Source organism: Diabrotica undecimpunctata, chromosome 3 (assembly GCF_040954645.1).
Source record: "Diabrotica undecimpunctata isolate CICGRU chromosome 3, icDiaUnde3, whole genome shotgun sequence".
NCBI lineage: Eukaryota > Metazoa > Arthropoda > Insecta > Coleoptera > Chrysomelidae > Diabrotica > Diabrotica undecimpunctata.
The window spans coordinates 115,580,499-115,596,171 of record NC_092805.1 but is presented as its reverse complement, the minus strand read 5'-3'; the positions used below and the strand labels follow the sequence as shown (position 1 = coordinate 115,596,171).

The window sequence follows — 15,673 nt, the reverse complement described above, 5'->3', positions numbered from 1 at the left end:
TGATCTGTATGTTTGACCGGTTTAAAGAAACAATTTTGAAATTTTGAAAAGAATGCCTTTTTTCAAGATAACTTAAAAAGTATTTGTGATACGAAAAATTTTAAAGAGTAAAAAATATAGGTTTTGCTTTTCTGAACATTTTGGTTTTTCCTGTTTTTCTGTAAGATACAAATTGGTTAAGATACGGCTGTTTAAAGTTTGCATACACTCGTGATTAGTGGCTCGTTCAAGCCATTTCAACTACAACCTTTTCAAAAATACGAGTTAAAAAATTAATTTAAATAATCTTATTGTCCTTAAAAAACCCTACAAAATATATTTTTTCAGGTGCTTCATAGCTTAAAAGCTAACCTATCTATGAGTAAAAAACCATTCATATATTTTAGGAGATATCAGAATGCGTATACTGGAGCATTGTAAAATAAACACACATAGTGTGCAATTAAGGCATAGACATACTTTTACCCATCCTTTCACACTAATAATGTATTTTAAGTTGAAATAAAATAAATGTATAGCATTTTGACTAAGAAATCTAAGTTTAATGTCACTGTGTAATTAAATAATTCCAAATTGCTTGAATATACAATTATATGATTTTTTTCTAATAGGGGTAGTTTTCACCCCTAAAAAATAAAAAGCAACCTACGGGATAACTCCAAAAGTTAAGTGGAGGGTAACGTCTGGTCATTTGCTGTAAGATTTGTAATGTAATGTTCGAAGGTTTCGTTGTTTGCGGCTTTGATGGCTACTCCAAGTTGCCTACGTAGTCTATTGAATATTATGTAGCTCTATGTTGTTTCTAGATCTTTGCCAAGTTCTCCTTGCACGACGTTTTTCAGCAATGAGTTGGCGAATGTGCAGAGGAACATTTGTGGTATGTGTTGGTATGCGTTCAGTTCGTGGTGTAGATGGCCATGCCGCTTTTTGCACAAGTGTGGTGAAGTATTGAGCTGCTGTATCTATGTCATGTGTAGATTTGATCCGCAGATTAAGATTGGTGTTTTCTTCTAGATAGGATTGAAAATCTGCCCAGTTGGTGTTTTTTGACGTGAGTCGAGAAGGTGGTGGGCTGTTTATAACTGTTGTACTCAGGCTCATAATAACCGGTGTATGATCCGATAAGAGATCATAGCTGGATTCTATTAGACAGTTGTTTCTGGACACTACTTCCCTTATGTAGTAGTCCAGTAGATCTGGTAGTTTTCTGGGGTCACTAGGCCAGTACGTAGGGATTCCGTTGGTGTGGCATTCATAGTTGTTGTCGGTCATTGCTTTTAGAAGATTACGACCTTTTGTTGTTGTGAGTCTTGAGCCTCAGTATATGTGTTTCGCATTCCAGTCATCCGCGGCTACGAATTTGCTGCCAAGTAATTGGAAGTAGGCTTTGTATTCATCTGTGAAGATTGCGTGACGAGGTGGGCTATACATTGCAGATATGTTAAAGTGCCATGGCGTTGCATTTACTTGAACGATTGCTGCTTGTATTTTTTCTGTTGCATATTTTGGCAATACATGATGTGATATGCAGCTGCGGATGATTATCGCCGAGCCACCATGAGCTGTACCATCGGGATGAGGTGTGCTGTATATGGTATAGAGCGGAATATTGAACGTAGTTAGGTCGGTAAAGTGAGTTTCTGAAATAAGCAGAACGTTAATTTTATTCAAGTTTAAAAAAGTAATTACTTCTTGCTTATGGTTTAGCAGGCCATTAGCGTTCCATGTGGCTAAGTATTTTTAAGAATTTCTTTGGTTAATGACTTGTGTTAGTAACTATTTTGACTCATGAGTTGCGAGAACATGTTTTTGAACTCGTTTAGGAATGTTAATAATTGTTGTTCTAATTAGTTTTAGGTTCTGAATCGTGGTTGGTTTGATGTGCTGTCACGTTTGCATTTGTTCTTTGATGGTTTTTTAGAGTGATGTTTAGTTGATTTGTTTCAGTACATACATGTGGGCTGTTGAATGTTGGTCTTTGAGGCTGTTGGTTTCCTCTTTTCTGCATATGTCTGTTTTCTACTAGTTCCCTGTAGACTACACAGCCCTTATAGTTAGCAGGGTGATCTTGTTTGCAAAGTGCACACTTAGCTGGAGTGCTTCTAGGTTTTTTACAATCTTTTGTATTATGTTGTACTCCACATTTGACGCAGTAATGCGGTTTAGTGCAATATGTTTTACTATGGCCGTATGCCTGACATCGCATACATTGAATTATTGAGTTTCTCTTATTTGGTGCCTCGACTGCTATTTTGGTGTGACATTAGAATTCTAGGTTGAATATGTCTTTGTTGTTACTGTTGGGTTCAAGGTCTATGAAAAACAAAGATAAGGGTTCCTTTGTTTGTCTGTGTCGAATGTTAGTTATATTGCGAACTTTATGGCCGGCTTTTTCTAGTTCCTTTGTTATATCTGTTGTGGGTATTGAGTGATGGATATGTCTTACTACCACTCTATAGGCACGTTCTTCCTTTATTTGGTAAGTGTGGAGAATAATTTCTTCTTCTCGTAAATTTCTTATCAGTTTACGGTATGTATCTATTGTATATGTTGTAATCTTGGCAGTGTCGTTTGGCAGAGTTCTGGTATAGTAGGTTTCTTCCTCCTCAATTTATGCAAAGTTATCGACCATATCTTTAAAGTTTTTGACGCCATATACGAATATTAGAGGTGGTTTTGGTATTTTCTGTTGTTTTTCTCTTTCAGTCTGTTCAGAGCTTCCGGCGTTTGATAATGCACTGTATCGATTTTATATTTTTGTTGGTGGTGAGCTTGGAGAATTGGGATCGTTATTTTGTTTTGAAAATTTACGTTTTTTGACTACTTGCCATGAGTTTTTATTTTGGATTTCTTGATCGTCGTCGTCGCTAGACTCAATATCCGAGTTTTCTGAATGTGTAATTGCAAGTTTTAGCTTTGTGTTTGAGGTCTGCCCTACAGTAGATGGGTTGCTTGGATTGTAGTAAATTGGTTGGGGCTGTGGTGGAAATTGTTTTGGTTGTGGCAGAAGAGCGAATTGATTTTGTGAAATGTTTGATATAGGAGTATTTGTAGGTTGCCAGTATATGTGGTTTGGTGCATGTTCGGATGTGTATTCTAGTGGAGAATATTGTTGGGGAGTTGGGTACATGTTCCTGAATGTTCGTTAATAGTGGACCTGCTGCTTACCTGCAATTTCTGCTGATACTACAATATACACTAAATGTTTGTGTTCCGTGTGTGTGAATTGTTCATGATAGAAAACAGAATTTGGTACGCCACTGCCACTTTACTGTTTATTTTAATAACTAAAATTTTAATAATTAGATTTTAATTGTTCTTATCGGTGGTCACCTTTTGCTATCGCACTCGGCGGAATACGTCCTTACTCTACGATATTCAAGTGAACACTATGTTTTAAAATTTTAACAACAATAAATCACAGGTGTCAAATACTACAGTGCAGTCAGATAACTAGGGATATGGAGATTAAAAATATATCAGAGCTTTTAAAAGATTTACAAATCAGAAATTCATGGTCTTCCATTGTTGAAGAATCTAAATTAGTTGTCAGCAAAATTGTTGTTATAATTTCTGATATAACTCACAGTGGCGCTCAATTAAAAATAAAGGTCATATAACAATATATCTTTATGTATAAAAATCTCATGTCACAATGTTTGTCCAAGCTAATACTCAAAAACCACTGAACCGATTGCAATAAAATTTGGTGAAAGTGTATTTGCTGCCCAAACTTAGAAAATAGGAAACTTTTTTCTCGATGAATGACCCTTATTCTTGTATTTGTAAATTCGAAATATTTTATACGACTTCACCTCTACATTTTTAGTTCATTTGATCCATGTAGTTCATAAAATATCATAAAATAATGTTTGGCAAACATCATTTTATATTTTTATAACTTTTTTTATAGTAAATCGAGAACGACTGAATTTATTTGACTAATTTTGATTTTGAAATACTTATTTAAAGTCCTAGGAAGGTCTACTAGGTGAGAAAATATGATGAGACTATAAAGAAAATAGTAGAAGCAACGGTTTTATTTTTCCATACAAACAGTTAAATTATACTCTTATACACAATGTTTTATACGATCTACTGTTACAGTGGTGATTCATTTAAATATAAAGTGACGTTTAACAAACTTCAAGTCTATTTACTTTTTTCGTTTCGCTTAAACTCGAGAAAATATGATGAAATTGTAAAGAAAATAGTAAAAGCAATTATTTTCCCATACAAAGTTATTATACTTAGTAATTTTCACATTATAACATATATATGTTATATACATTGTAGTACTGGCCTACAGCCTAACTTAAGCCTAAACTTTCAAAAGTCGATTGTATCCAATGATTTCCTGAACCGAAAACACCAAAAGAAATAAAATCTTTCTTAGGTCTAGCCGGTTACTATCGTCGTTTTATTTCAAACTTTGCCAAACTTTCCAAACCTCTCACTAGACTACTCCAAAAAGAAGTTGCTTTAAGTTTTGATCCAGATTGCAGGCAAGCTTTTGAAGATTTGAAAAACGCTTAAATTTCTAACCCGATTCTGACCTATGAACAAGAGATGCAAGTGCATTCGCCATCGGCGCTATATTATCCCAAGGTCCCATTGGAAAAGATGTACCTACGTACCCTGTGTAATGCTGAAATATGATATTCGACCATTGCGCGAGAGCTCCTTGCCATCGTATGGGCTGTAAAACATTTCCGACCTTATCTGTTCGGAAGAAAATTCACCCTAGTAACTGATCATCAAATGACAAATACACTGAGAAAAAAGAAAGATGCCCTTCTGAAAGACGCAAATGGAAAAATCATAATAGAAATTAAAGAGAAATTAAAAAAATGGAAGACATACATAACAGATCTGTTTGAGGATAATCGACAAGAACCGGAAGAAATCGACAGCGAAACGGGACCAGAGATCATAATAGAGGAAATCGAACAAGCAATACGAAACGCAAAAAACGGAAAAACTGTAGGTCCAGACGAAATACATGCGGAACTACTGAAATATCTAGACGATGAAACTCTACCTGTACTTCTGGACCTATTTAATGAAGTATACAAAACTGGAAAAATCCCACAGGAATGGTTGGTGTCCACCTTTGTAGCAATACCAAAAACAGTATATGCCAAAGATTGTTCAGACTATAGGACAATATCACTAATAAGCCATACCCTCAAAATATTTCTAAAGGTGATTCATGGAAGATTATATAGAAAACTAGATGATATGGATGATACTCAGTTTGGGTTCCGCAACGGACTGGGAACGAGAGAGGCATTGTTTGCTTTTAATGTCCTCTCTCAAAGATGCTTAGATATGAACCTAGATATTTATTCCTGTTTCATCGACTTCGAGAAGGCATTCGACAGGGTCCGACATGAAAAACTAATATAAGTACTGAGAAACAAAGATATAGACAGACGAGACTTACGAATCATTATCAATCTGTATTGGAATCAAAAGGCCAATATAAAGATAGAAGAACAAAAGTCCGAAAATATAGATATAAAGAGAGGAGTAAGACAGGGCTGTGTTCTGTCACCATTACTGTTTAACATGTACAGTGAAGCCATATTCTAAGAAGCGATAACGGATCTGGGTGATGGAATCTCTGTAAACGGAAGAATAGTAAATAACATAAGATTCGCTGATGACACCGTTATAATGGCAGACACCCTGGAATCGCTACAAGAATTGGTAAATAGAATTAACGATTATTGCATTAGATACGGACTAAAAATAAATAAGAGAAAAACTAAATTTATGATTGTCTCAAAAACGCAACATGGAAATGAAAGATTAATGATAGAGCAAACCCAAATAGAAAAAGTAGAGACATACAAATATCTGGGAACCTGGTTTGATGACAAAAATGACCAAAGCAGAGAAATCAAAGTCCGAATTGAAACTGCAAGGCAAGCATTTGTGAAAATGAAGACAATGCTTACCAACAGAGACCTTCAGTTGCATCTCAGATTGAGGGCTCTAAGATGTTACATATTTTCTATTTTACTATATGGAATGGAAGCTTGGACATTGAAGAAACAACACATAAGAAAAATAGAAGCCTTCGAAATGTGGTGTTACAGAAGAATATTAAAAATTCAGTGGGTTCAAAGGATTACCAATGCTGAGGTACTACGACGTCTAAATAAGGAGTTAGAAATTATGAACAGCATAAAAAGAAGAAAACTAGATTATTTGGGTTACATAATCAGAGGAGAAAAATATGAGCTGCTGAGAATTATTATACAAGGAAGGATCCAAGGAAGAAGAAGCATAGGAAGAAGACGCATCTCCTGGCTGAGGAACCTTAGAGAATGGTTTAACTGTAGTTCACTATAACTTTTCAGAGCAGCAGCCAACAAAGTGACCATAGCCGTTATGATATCCAACCTCCGATAGGAGATGGAACTTTAAGAAAAAGAACTGATCATCGTCCACTTACCTGGTTATTTTCTATAAAAGACCCTCAAGCTTGAGGAGTACAATTATAAAATCATCATAAACCGGGAAAAACCAACAAAAATGTGGACGCCCATTCTCGAATTAAAATCAATCATTTTATAGAATGTGCGAATTTTTATAAGAAAATATCAATATTAGCTTCGAATGATACGGAATCTGACGAAGAGCTAAATGAAATCAATGAAGAAGAAATCACTGAACATTTTAATAGATTTGTCGAACTGTATAAAACTAAATCACTCATTGATTATTCTAAAATTGAAAATATCTAATGATCAATTACTAGACAAATCGCATAAGAACATCATCACCTTTCTTAGACAAAATAAAATGGAAGAGATACATCACAAAATATTAGACGACGTCTTTGACGAAAACGATATAGATTTTAACTTGTCAAAGATTAACATATTGGGTAGTAAAACTGTCAAAAATCGGAAATATTTTATCATTCCCCTTCCTTTTGATCCCGAAACGGTAGTACAACACATATTCTATATCGTTTATGTCGCACAAAATGAATTTAACCTATCGCAAATGTATTACGTCGAAAATCAACTCGAATTACCAATTCTAGAAATATTTTCATTTATCTTTGCCGATAAAGAAATAAAATTAAGAATCTGTCAAGATGCCATTAAAACTCCGGAACAGGATGAAATACCACAAATACAATATCATTATCACCACGGTCAAAGCAATCTCCATCGGGGTATAAATGAGACTAAACGAAGAATAAAAGAAAAGTATAATTGACAAGGCATCACAAAAGATGTAGAAAATTTCATAAAAAACTGCGAAATCTGTCAAAAAGTAAAAATCTGTAGAAAAAACTTAAGTAACCCGTTAGTCATCACCGAAACAGCTAAAACACCGTTCGAAAGAATTAACATAGATCTTTTCGAATACCCTACTAGAAATTACGTCCTAACTATCAGAGACGAGCTCACTAAGTTCACACAGGCGTATCCCCTTGAAGACAAAACAGCTAAATCAGTCGTCAATAATCTTATTGTCTTTTTCCAACACTATGGCATACCATTATGCATACACTGTGACTATGGACGTGAATTCGACAGTGATTTGATGGTGAATGATCTTTGTAAATTGTACGACATAAAACTAACCTTCTCAAGTGTGGGCCATCCACAATCTAACGGTTTTATCGAAAGATTTCAGGCAACCCTAAGCGAAATGATATAAGTTAATCAAACTGAAAATCCCGATGAACATCCGTTCAATGTTCTACCTTATGCAGTTATTTGCTACAATAACACAAAAAACAAAAACCCACGGATTTACACCGTACGAACTCATTTTTGGACATACTTCTTTTAGACCACCCGAAATACTGTACAATGAGAAAAACCTTATATAACAGTACGTTAGGGATTTAAGTAATCGTATGCAATATTTCTATAAAGTGGCACGAGCCAAGACGGAACGACAAAAAGAAAAGGCTAAAGAAAGATTCGATCAACACGCGTCATCAAACCCTCCAGAATATAAAATAGACGATAAGGTTTACGTCAAGGAATCGCAAATTAAAGGCAAAGCCTAAAATAAGTTTAATGGCCCTTTTGAAATCCAAGAAATCCATGTAAATTCTGCTACTTTATTAAATACCCAAACCAATAGAACAATGAAAGTTAATTTTGATACATAAAAACCCTATCATAAGTAATTTTCTTTCAGATTCCTTGGACTGATTCCAGTCATCCACTCTCAGTATACGTAACCAATCTCAAAATTTCAAACGACAAATGGACCCTCCTTGTATATAAAGACATGCAACCAATCAGAGACGTTATCGACAAAAATGAAAAAATCTTGAAAATGAAAATTTATTGGATATCTCTGACCAATTAAAATTCTATCAATCTCAAATCAATATGCTAAACCTTTGTGAATTACTAATGGAAAGCTATTCATTTATCGACGACTCGGTTAATGATATAGTAAATGCTATAACTTTTGCTCGATTAAAAATATTACATAGCTCAATCATCACCCCATTTGATTTAATTGAATCGGATAGGCATATATCACAATCATTACAAAAAATATTCTTCCATTATCAATCTATACTTCCAATCTAGCTCAATATCTCGATATTATCAATTTACAAGCCTATCAACTAGACACCAGAATTGTGTTTATCTTAAATATTCCTTTAACTGATGCAGAACAATATACTTTATATCGTCTCTATCCAATACCAATACTAGATAATCGAACAGATCTTCACAACAACACATAAATACATTGCGCGAAAAGATGATTCATTGTTATACCCTTACAATAAAAATAGTCTTGAGTCATGAAAAACCTTGCGAGCTCGAACCAAGATCTGTTAAAACACACTTCCATACCCGATCGATAGCGATGCCATATGCGAAGCCCAACTTCTGAAACTACAAGACAGCCTTCGCCAGGAAATGGAGGAAGATCCTTCCAAGACGAAGACCCAGTATCCACCTAAGCGACTCCATAGACGAAGAAGAGCATATCCATGTATATTTATTTATATACATTGTGTCCAATTAAGTCGGCATCACATCGGAATCTTTTTTATTATTATTAATTTTACGAAAAAAAATTATTCTTTATAAAAAGTTGTACACGATCTAAAACCTAAGATGATATCATCAGATATCAAATTTTATTAATATTATACGAGGTATGTCAAAAATTATGAATTTCGCTCAAGAGTGAAGTACCTTTATATTTAACAATATCGAACATTGTTATTATGAAAAGTCGTTTGAAATTAAAAACTATGTGCTAATGTGCAATTACATCCTTCTAATTAATTTTTTTTTTCAATTTACCGATACACATCATTTTTATTTATGACAAATACGATAACTCTTTTATTATTCATTTTACAATAAAACTTATTATATATAAAAAGCTCTGCGTGGTCTAAAACCTATGATGCAACCATAAGATTTCAAGTTTTATCAATATTTTACGAGGTATGTCAAAAAATATGAATTTCGCTCAAGAGTAAAGTACCTTTATATTTTACAATATCAAAAATTTGTATTATGAAAAGTTGTTTGGAATTAAAATTTTTATTTATTACAAATATAACTCTTCCATTCCGATACAAAATAATAAGCAAATTTTCACAAAACAAAATACGTTAAAAATCTAATGAACATTGAAGAGTTAATAACCTTTTTTCTATCGGAACGGAAATTTGTAATAAATAAAATTATGGTCGGTATCGGGAATTTGAGAAAAATTTGATTTTTTTTTAATTAGAAGAATATATTTAAACGTAGAATATTATTTAAACATAGTTTTTAATTTAAAACAACTTTTCATAATAACAATTTTCGATATGTTGAAATGTAAAAGTACTTTAGCTTTGAGCCAAATTCACAATTATTGACATACCTCGTATAATATTGATAAAATTTGAAATCTGATAGTTGCGTCTTAGATTTTGGACCATGCAGAGCTTTTTATGTGTAATAACATTTTTTCGTAAAATTAATAATAAAAGAGTTATCATATTTGTAATAAATAAAAATTATGTTGGGTATCGGTAATCGGGTTGGGGTGTAGAGTTGTGTTATAGAGGTAGCACCTTTTATCGGAACAACCACATCAAGTGTCATAGACGGGAGATGGTTCTTGATAACTGGTCCTCATAAGACAACTAACTCTCACTTATGGCTCCACGTGCCACACCCCGGGCAACTGCATTGGTCTGCAGGCTAAACTAAGTGAGGGTAGCCAGATATGGCGAGAATTTCACTGAGTGATCGCCGGTATAAGCAATCTCCCGCTTACCGACCAACGGCTTCGGGCGGATGAGTTAGTAAGTGGTAGGGCACTCTTTTGTCCTGAGGTTGAGAAATCGGCCTCGAAGGCGGATAAACAAAAAAAACTGTCAACGGCATAAGAATGTAGAAGGCAAGGGGAAACCACTACATTAAAGATTCTACACAGATATCCCTAGTACAATTGTCATGGCTGTATAAAAAAGTAACTCTGTTACTGATCATGAACATCGGAGGCCAAGATCCGGCAGGCAAATTACACATAGACCACAGGGCCTCTCAGGTTGATATCAAACGAAATCCCTGTGAAATACCCACTAGTAACACATCGTCCAAAGAGAAGACTAAAATTGACAGAAAGTGTATGAAGATAGGCACGTGGAATGTTAAGTCAATATACCAAGCAGGTAAAGTTCATAATGTCATTCAGGAAATGGAAAGACTTGACATAAAAATATTAGGACTAAGTGAGACCAGATGGCCCAATTCAGGTGACATATTAGTAGGCCAAACAAAGATATACTACTCTGATAATGACAACAACGCAAATCACTGGAACGGAGTAGCGATATTAGTTGACAAAAATACCCAGAAATTTGTAACTGGCTTCTTACCCATCTCGGATAGAGTTATAATGGTAACACTAAAAACAGCTCAATCTAGAGTCAATATAATTCAAGTATATGCTCCCACAGCAGAAAAGTCGGATGAAAAGCTCGAACAGTTTTATAATGAATTACAACAAGCTTTAGAAGTAACCAAGTTACAATAGTCATGGGAGATCTAATTGCAAAAATCGGTAGAGGAAGTCAAGGTGATTTTATTGGAAAATTTGGACTGGACACCCGTAACGAGAGAGGAGACAGATTGGCTCAATTCTGCCAAGAGACCAATTTTATTGTCGCGAATACTTATTATGATCTGCCGCCCATGAGACTCTATACATAGAAATCTCCAGAAGACAACCAACATAACGTCATCAGAAACCAAATTGACTACCTTCTCATCTGCAAACGATACCGAAATTCCATAAAATCAGTAAAATCATACCCCAGAGCTGATGTGAGATCAGATCACAACCCAGTTGTAGGAAGGTTTAGAATTAATCTAAAAAAACTTGTGGCTAGAGAAGAGCTCACCAAAATAGAAATTACTCCTACTGAAGATGCAAACAGGAAATGGCATATGTTAAAAGATGCTCTTATACGCACATGTGAGACAACACTAACACCTAAGCTGATCAAGAACAAAAATGAATGGATGACCCCTGAGATTCTGGATCTCATGGAAGCAAGGAGATCTTATAAAATCAAAGACAAAAACATGTATCATATTATATTATACACACAGAAATAAGGAGAAAGATCAGAGGTGCAAAGGAAAGATGGTATAGTGACAGATGCGAAGAGATTGAACAGTTGGTAGAGAAACATGATAACTTAAACCTTCATAAAAAAATTAGGGAAATAACAGGCACTAATATTAAGAAAAAGTCAAACATACTGCTGGATAAAAACGGCAAAATAATTATATACGTCGGTGAAAGGCTTAAAAGATGGCAGGAATATATTCAAGAGCTATTTAGAGACGAACGGACTGAGATAGTACTAGAGCAGGAAAAGTTCGACAAGGGCCCAGGCATAGAAGATGAGGTATTAGAGGCGATAAAGCGAATAAAGAACAACAAGGCAACAGGTCCTGACGAAATACCTGTAGACATAATACGGTTAATAGAAGAACAGCAAATTGGAATATTGGTCGACTTATTCAATTCAATATACAGCACAGAAATCATTCCCAGAGATTGGCTGATGTCAACATTCATAACACTACCAAAAAACCAAATGCAAAAGAATGCCAAGACCACCGGATAATAAGTTTAATGAGTCATACGCTAAAAATATTTTTAAAAATTATACACCTGAGAATACACAACAAACTTGAGCAGGAGATAAGTGACACAGAATTTGGATTTAGAAATGCACTGGGAACGAGGGAAGCTCTGTTCGCTGTGAATGTACTTGTGCAAAGGTGCATGGATGTTAATCAGCCAGTATATATGTGTTTCTTGGATTACAACAAAGCCTTCGATAAAGTCAGACATAACCGTCTTATCGAATTACTTGAAAAGAAAAACTTAGATATGAGAGACATCAGGATCATTAGCGCTATCTATTATAATCAGATCGCTGTGGTAAAAGAGAACAACGACTTTTCAAATGAAATACAGATTGAGAGGGGCGTCAGACAGGGCTGTGTTCTGTCTCCTACTTTGTTCAATTTGTAATCAGAGGAAATAATCCAGGAAGCACTAGAAGAACTAACTATGGGAATAAAAGTAAATGGCCGACCAATCAATAATATACGGTTTGCCGACGACACTATTTTATTAGCGGAACGTCTTGAGGATTTACAACAAATGGTTGACAGAGTAGTAGATGTCAGCAAAGAAAACACACTGTCCCTAAACACAAAAAAGACACAATTTATGGTAATTACAAAAGCAAAACAGCGCCAAGAAAACATAACAATACATGGAGAACAAATTAAAAAGTTGAAAAATATAAATATCTGGGTACAATAATTAACGAAAATAATGAGTACACAGAAGAGATTAAGGCAAGAATAGAACAGGCAAGAAATTCTTTCAACAAACTGAAAAAGTACTCTGCAGCAGGGACATTTCAATTTCTTTAAAGATAAGACTTCTGAGATGCTACGTGTTCTCCGTATTATTTTATGGGTTGGAGACTTGGACATTAAAGAAAGATGTTTCGGACAGATTAGAAGCCTTCGAGTTATGGGCCTACAGAAGGATATTAAGAATAAGTTGGGTGGATAGAGTCACGAATGTCGAGGTGTTGAGAAGAATGGGAAAAAATTAAAGTCAGAAAACTGCAATATCTGGGATATGTCATGAGGGGCGAGCGTTATAACTTGTTGCAATTAATAATGCAAGGAAGAATACAGGGTAGAAGGAGTCGCGGAAGAAGACGCATCTCCTGGTTAAACAATTTGAGAGCTTGGTTTAACTGCACTTCTGACCTCTTTAGAGCAGCGGTATCGAAAGTGCGAATTGCCATGCTGGTTGCCAACCTTCTTATATGAGATGGCACATGAAGAAGAAGAAGGTCGGTAATTTGAGAAAAATTTGCATTTTTTTTAATTAAAAGGATGTAACTGTATATTAAAACAAAGTTTTTAATTCCAAACAACTTTTTATAATAACAATTTTCGATATTTTGAAATATAAAGGTACTTTACTCTTGAGCGAAATTCATAATTTTTGACATATCTCGTATAAATTGATACAAATTTATATCTGTAGTTGGTTGCATCTTAAGTTTTAGACCACGCACAATTGTTTATAAAGAATAACTTTTTTTCGCAAAATTTATAATATACGTATACCTAATAATAATTTACGTATTTAATAATAATAGTAATATAGTAATAATAATAAAATACGTATAATAATTGATAATAGTGTTGTGTATGTGTATTATGTACACCACTTACTATTTTTGTTGGGAATAAGCCAGAATTTTACTTTGAAATTAAGTTTAATTGATGTTTCGATTTTAACTTCGGAAATGGTTGTCAAAATACAAAACATGATTAAAATAAACAAAATTTGCTTTTGTTGCTTGATAAAAAATTCTTCTAATAATTTAATTTTATCCTAGTCATTCATATTGACAATTCATACATATATTATACATTTTGTATCTGAACAATATTTGTATCATAAATAGACAAACGATTGTCTTAAGGTTTAATTAGCAAATTTTTTTTATGATTACCAGAAATAAAAATGAAACGAAAATAAAATAAAAGCTTATGATAAAAGTATCCAAATCTGTCTATTAATTAAAAGTATGGATCATAGGACAAGCAAAACAACATTGAATAAAAAATTTCTGGCATTATTAACTTGATTATTATACATCATTACTTTTAATTTATATTATTTTATCGTGTGTTCCATTATTATTGTATTATTTTCAAATTTTCCAATATTAAAACTATTAAAATTCATAGCATTATTAAAATTATATTTATTATAGATCAAGTATACCTAAGTACATGAAATATGAAATCTATAGAAGACTTATCTTAAAAAAGTATAATTATAGTACCTATAATAAAAAGTTTTTTAAACATACCCTTGTTTATGACTGGAGGTTCTTTCAAAATAACAGATACGGATTTTATCACCATGTCGAAGCCTTTCTGGAGTCACCACCTAACTAAACAATTGTCGAACGCAAAATTCAAGCAACTATTGAAGTTTGAGTCATTTTTAAAAAGTGCTAGCTTTTTACCCAGACGTGAAGTAGTCATTAGCACTGCCGACTAAATATTTTTACCATTATTCAAAAAAGTATGTATACGGTATACAAGCGTTGTTCATTATTGTCTATAAACGTGCAAAATATGTGACAATAAGTGTACTTTCGTGTTTAATACTTCAATTATAATAGTATACGGTGTGTCCCAAATTACTTTGACACATTCAAATTGAAAATTCTAGAGATTATTTATAATCTCATCATTTATATAAATGTTTATAAATGAGGAACTAGCATCGGTTGAATTCCTCTTTTTCTTCTTCTCTTAACTCTTTTTGCCTAATAGGGTGTCGGATTTTTTGTTATGTTGGTTTTCTTTTTATATTTGTTTTTATTTCCCTATAATTTTCATTTCTGTACAGTTCATTCCGCTAGTTTTATCTGCTTTTATAATTTTGTTTGCAGCAGCAGGGACAAAAAGCGGTAAACATTCTAAACTCTCTACTATGGTCTAAAGATATTGTTCTGATGCTATTTTCTTGTGACATTTTAAATTAATTACTATTTAAATGGGAATAAGCCACAATTAAAGGTTAAAATACGTTTATTGACGTTTCAATTTCCACTTCGGAAATCGTTCTCAAAATACAAACATTAGTAAATTATTTATTTATTTATTTAAACAATTTACTAATGTTTGTATTTTGAGAACGATTTCCGAAGTGAAAATTGAAACGCCAATAAACGTATTTTAACCTTTAATTGTGGCTTATTCCCATTTAAATAGTAATTAATGGTCTAAAGATATTCGACAAGAAACGAAATTGATAATCTATCGAACCTTGGTTGAGCGTATTATGACTTATGGGGCAGAAGTTTGGCAGATCACGAAAAAATATAGAAAAAGAATAGAAGTAGTAGAAATGGATTTTCTAAGGAGAGCGTGTGGTGTATCCAAAAAATATCATATCAGGAATGAAGATATTAGAAGGAGGACAAATACTGTATTTTCCAGTGTAGACAGAATTGAAACGAGACAACTAGTGTGGTATGGTCACGTGAAGCGAATGAATGAAGATAGATGGCCAAAGAAAGCTTTAAATT

The 15,673-nt window shown here is 33.7% G+C and overlaps 1 protein-coding gene across 1 annotated transcript in view; it reads right to left on the bottom strand.

Annotated features, from left to right (window-relative positions):
• Positions 1 to 14,697, bottom strand: part of LOC140437266 (putative inorganic phosphate cotransporter) — a 114,183-nt gene extending 99,486 nt beyond the window's left edge. Inside the window, exon 1 of the mRNA XM_072526690.1 lies at positions 14,444 to 14,697. Coding sequence (XP_072382791.1) covers positions 14,444 to 14,498 — 55 coding nt within the window. The 5' untranslated portion in view covers positions 14,499 to 14,697. The remainder of the gene's footprint in view (positions 1 to 14,443) is intronic.
• Positions 14,698 to 15,673: the final 976 nt, after the last annotated feature.